The sequence below is a fragment of the Chlorella variabilis genome, assembly GCF_000147415.1.
Source record: "Chlorella variabilis unplaced genomic scaffold CHLNCscaffold_10, whole genome shotgun sequence".
In the NCBI taxonomy this organism is placed as follows: Eukaryota; Viridiplantae; Chlorophyta; class Trebouxiophyceae; order Chlorellales; family Chlorellaceae; genus Chlorella; species Chlorella variabilis.
The window spans coordinates 958,520-963,193 of record NW_005435078.1 but is presented as its reverse complement, the minus strand read 5'-3'; the positions used below and the strand labels follow the sequence as shown (position 1 = coordinate 963,193).

Below are 4,674 nucleotides of genomic sequence, written 5' to 3'. Positions count from 1 at the left end.
TGTGGCGCAAGGGGTTCCCCTTGCCCTGGCCTGGGTGCCTGGCCCCCGACCCCCCCCCCCCCCCACACACACACACACCCACACACACTCACGCACCCTCCCCCGGTCACCTTGGTGACGGCGGCCGCGTGCGCCTCGTAGTGCAGGGCGGCGGTGAAGTTGGCACCGTGGTATAGCGGCATGGACCAACTGCGGCAGGCGGGCAGGCGACGGGCGGCAGGGGTGAACAACAACGCAAGGCTGGTGGGCCGGATTGAATGCGAGGCCATTCTGCACTCACAACTCCAGCAGGCCGTCCTTGGTACTGATGTCGGGGACGGGCTGCTGCTGGATCTCGAATCTCAGGGCCAGGTACGCCGCCTCCGCCGTCACCGGGCACAACTCAGGCTCACTGGCAGGGATCCAGTCGTACCACTGCACCTCGCCTGCTGCGGTGCGCTTGCCGCCCCGCAGGACGGTGCGGTGCACCAGGCAGTCGGCCTCGCCAATGACCTTTTGCGGCCGAGGCGCCGCAAGGTCTGCCAGGTAAACAGGCAGCGTGTCGTCGCTGCGGCCGATGCCCTTCAGGCACGCCAGGTTGGCGGCCCTGCAAAGCGCACCAGGGTGGCGGGTGCAGGTTGTGGGCAACGCCAAGCGCACGCCCACCAGTGGAGCAAGGCCGCAATGTTGCAGCCGTTGTGGGCGCATGCACGCACCAGTCGCGCGTGGAGGCGATGTCGCCCTGGCTGAGCCACCAGTGGAAGCAGGCCATGACCTCCTCATCCGTCAGCGACTCTGCCGCTGTGTTCTTCTGGGGGTCACCAACCGGCCTGCACAAGGCGTGGAGCAAGGAAGGGCGCCAGCAGCTTCATCGAGCAGGCACGCAGGCTGGGGGCAGGCAGGCAGGCAGGGGGTGCAGGCTGGTGGCATCGGCAGGGGGGCAGGCAGGCACTTTGGTGGCGCACCGTCCCTTCTTGGGCAGCACCAGGGCGCAGCCGTTCATGAACTCCACCTGCAGAGCGGGCGGGGACAGCAAAGAAATCAGCCTTGCTGCAGCCTCGCCCAGCAAGCCAAGCAATCATGTGTTTTGCAAGCAGTAAGGCATGGGTGGCGCCAGCGGGCGCATGTCGGGCTCGCGCATGGCGCGCACACACGCCCGCCCCGGCATCAGCATGCAACACCGCGCACTGCCCCCTCCCTCACACCCACCAGCCGCCTGCGCCGCGGCGGTTGAGGGCGGGCAGCAGGTGGTTGTCTATGAAGCGGGTGCGCGCCTCGTCCAGCTGATCGGTGTTGGGCGCCCCCAGCTCGCTGCACCGCGCCAGCACCTCCCAGATGTTCCTGCCCATGGGGCGGGGCAGAATGGAGGGGCAGGCAGGCCAGGCAGCCGTCAGCGCCGACACTGGGCCTGGGCTGCGGCACATCGCTGCTGCCAGGCTGGATGGGCAGGCAAGCAGGCAACTCTGCAGCCGCTGTGGATGCGAGTCTGGTTGGTAGGGCAGGCAGGAAGGCAGGCAGGCAGGCGTTGCTGGCGGCGCTCCCAGGCTGCGCCTCACTTGCGGGTGAATCTGTCGATGCCCCACACCGGCCGCACATCCACCTCCCCCGACGCCAGCCCCTGGGGCACCTCGCCCAGCACAAGCAGCTCGTCGCTGCCGTCGCCCACCGCGCCTGCACGCGCGGGCGGGCAGGGCGGCGCCGCCGTCGGCTAAGGCTGCACAGCTCTAAGCCTGCACAGCGCGCCGCGCAAGCTGCACACACGCAGGCCACTCGCTGCGCGCGGCAGCCAGGGCAGGCACCACTGACACCACTGACCTTCCGGCCCCGGCTCCAGGCTGCTGGCCAGCTTGGCTGGCAGCGCCGCCACATCCACCTCCTCCCCACAGTCCTCTGCCACCACAAAGCCGGCAACCTCCTCCAGCGCAGTCTCCTCAAAGGGCTGCCGCCGCCACAGGCCCTGCAGCAGACGCGGCGCGGCTGCCATCGGCGGCGCTGTTGCCTAGCTTGGCTGCTCTGCCTGCTGTGCCTGCTGTGCCTGCTCGCTCATCACTGGCATCACTGGCAAAACAGCCGGGCAGGAATCCCACAGGTGGCGCACCACACCGCCGCCAACCCACCGGCATGTAAGGCTCTTCATTGTTCTTGAGGTGCCTCGCTATCTGCCTGCACACGGCACCAGCCACGCACGCAGCAGGCTTGCCAGGGAAGGGCAGAGTGCTGGAGGTGCGCTGCACGGATGTTCCAAAAACAGCATGCACAGGCGCCGGGCAGGGCAAGGGCAAGCGGGCGTCAATGTTAAGTGGCGGGCGGCGCCCTCACTTGATGTCTGGGTCGATCACTAGCTGCTCCAGCGGGGAAGCGGCGCGCCTGCATGCAGCAGCACACATGCGTGCCGGGTGGGCAGGGGCGTCGCAGCGCAACTGAAGCAGCGCAAGCCCCATGGCTGGCGTGCGTAGCACGCGCATGCGGCGCCTGAAAGCTGATGCATGCATGGCTGAGGATGGTGGCGCCAAGCCAGCGCCGTGCCGCGCAGCGCACCCACCCGTTGGCGGCCTTCATGCGCTTGGCTGGCGCCGCCCCCTGGGCCGCCTTCTCAGCTGACGCAAACGGGCGTCCCCGCCGCTTCTTCCCCTTGCCGACGCCCTCGCCCGCCGAGCCCGGCTGCGCCGCGGCCGCGGCCACTGCCGCCGCCGCCGACTGCGCCGCCGCCACCTGCCACTCTTGCATCAGCTGCAGGCTGGGCGGGTTGCCCTGCTCGGTCATGGCCTGCGCGGCGGCCATGTACTGCTGCTGTGCCGCCACAAAGTGCTGCTGGAACAGCTGCAGCTGCTGCTGCTGCTCCAGGGACGCTGGCGCCGACGCCGCCGCAGCCGACGCGGCTGCAGCCTTGTCTGCCTTGCCCACCCTGCGGTGGGCCGCCGCCGCGGCCCCAGCCAGAGCCGCAGCCGCCACCTGCTCCTCCAGCCGCTCCTTCTGCTCCTCGTCTGCAGCCGCCGCCGCAGCAGCAGCTGCAGCCGCGCTGCTGTCCGCGCCACCGGGCGCCAGCTCATCATCCGGCTTCTCCACCGCACGCTTGCGCCGCACCACCTTCACCGCCTGCACGTTGACGGTGGCTGCGGCCAGCCAACAGGAGGCAGGCAGGGAGGAGAGTGGGATTGGCCGCAACGCCCGGCAGCGCGCCATCGCGAGCAGTCAGGCACCAGCCAAGCCACCCTAGGCACCCAGCCAAGCCGCCCTGCCGCCACCCGTGCACCACCTGGCCGCCGCTCACCCGACGTCACCACCTCCACCCCCCTCTCCGGCACCACCAGCGTCAGCGTGTAGCCCACGCCGCACTGCGCCTTGAGGAGCGCCAGCTCAGCCATCACCGCTTCCAGCCGCAGGTCGTACACCTGGCAGCGGGGGTGGGGCGGCGGGTGTGGTAGTGATAAAAAAGATGGCAACAAATGAGGGGAGCCAGTTGGCAGCCGAGGAAAGCAAGAAGCTCGGCAGGGTGCGTGCAATGAGCAGCACGGCGCAGCACGGCGCAGCAAGGGCCAGGCCCAGGCCCAAATGCTGGTTTACATTGCTGCCAAGGCTGCAGCCCCCCCACCTGCTGCCGCCGCTCCTCGCTCTCGATGAAGGTCGACTCCGCCAGCTTGGGCCGCCGCGCCCGCCGCTTGCCAGAGGTGCCCGCGGCGGGGGCGTCCTCGCCGACGTCGCCGGTGCCCAGCGCCGGCGCCGGCAGCAGAGCCAGCTCGCCGAGAGCCCAGGCATCTGTGGCGGCGGCAGGAGGAGGGGTGAGCTCCGCCGGAGCAGCCGGGGCTGCCGCCGCGGCGCCGGCGCCGCCCGCCGGCTGCGCCTTGGGCTGCCGCGGCTTCTTGGGCTGCTTCGGGGGGTGGATGCGGGGCCTGCCTCGCTTGGGCTGCACGCCCGCCGGCCGCAGGCCCGCGGCATACTGCTGCATGGCGGCGGCGGCCGCCGGTGGTGCAGCCGCGCAAAGGGGGGTATGAACTGGTCAAGGTACCGCTCAACATCCTTCATGCTGGTGCAGCGCAGCGGGCGCACCACTTGAAAAGGGCTGGACCTGCGGCCAGGCGAGCAGGCCACGCAGGTGGGTGGAGAGAGCCGCAGTAGCGCCACGTCATCATGGCTGGGAGGGGGCAGGGGGCAGGGGTCGCCCATGAAGCCTGGCAGCGCGGCGGCAGCGCGCAGGCAGCGGAGCGGCGGTGCCGGGTAAGAGCAGTGCCCCCCCTCCGCAGGCGGCGGGTGCGAGAGCGGCGAGCTGCGGGTGGCGCGCCCCTCACCGCTGCATATGCGTACTCGTGCTTGGCGGCATCCCACTTGATTGTGTCCACCGCCAGGTGCCACCGCCCGTGGCTGTCCGCCAGCAGCCAGCGGCGCAGCTGCACCGGCGGCTCCGGGTCGCACGTGCGCAGGTACTTTTCTACCCTGCGGTAGGCAGTGGCAGAGAGGCAGGGCGGATTGGATCAGGCGGCAGGAGGAACCAACCACGCAGCTGGCAGGCGGCCAAGCCGGCCTGGATGCGCAGACGGGCCGGCAGGCCGCACAGCTGGCGGCAGCGGCTCGGCAGGGCCGTGCGCGTGAGCGCCCTCGATGGCAAGGCGACCAAAGCGCGGCCCTGCGACACGAGCGGGCAGCGGACCTGTAATTCACAAAGTGCAGCGGCTGCGGGGGCACCGGAGCGACTGCCAT

The 4,674-nt window shown here is 70.4% G+C and overlaps 1 protein-coding gene across 1 annotated transcript in view; it reads right to left on the bottom strand.

Annotated features, from left to right (window-relative positions):
- The window catches only part of CHLNCDRAFT_133968 (expressed protein), a gene marked incomplete at both ends in the record, with an annotated part of 7,679 nt that extends 3,005 nt beyond the window's left edge, over window positions 1-4,674 (bottom strand). The window contains 14 exons of the mRNA XM_005847571.1: window positions 111-189; window positions 281-586; window positions 696-809; window positions 945-991; window positions 1,185-1,320; window positions 1,536-1,650; window positions 1,795-1,936; window positions 2,097-2,142; window positions 2,299-2,346; window positions 2,522-3,092; window positions 3,251-3,371; window positions 3,572-3,919; window positions 4,266-4,410; window positions 4,625-4,674. Coding sequence (XP_005847633.1) covers window positions 111-189; window positions 281-586; window positions 696-809; window positions 945-991; window positions 1,185-1,320; window positions 1,536-1,650; window positions 1,795-1,936; window positions 2,097-2,142; window positions 2,299-2,346; window positions 2,522-3,092; window positions 3,251-3,371; window positions 3,572-3,919; window positions 4,266-4,410; window positions 4,625-4,674 — 2,268 coding nt within the window. The remainder of the gene's footprint in view (window positions 1-110; window positions 190-280; window positions 587-695; window positions 810-944; window positions 992-1,184; window positions 1,321-1,535; window positions 1,651-1,794; window positions 1,937-2,096; window positions 2,143-2,298; window positions 2,347-2,521; window positions 3,093-3,250; window positions 3,372-3,571; window positions 3,920-4,265; window positions 4,411-4,624) is intronic.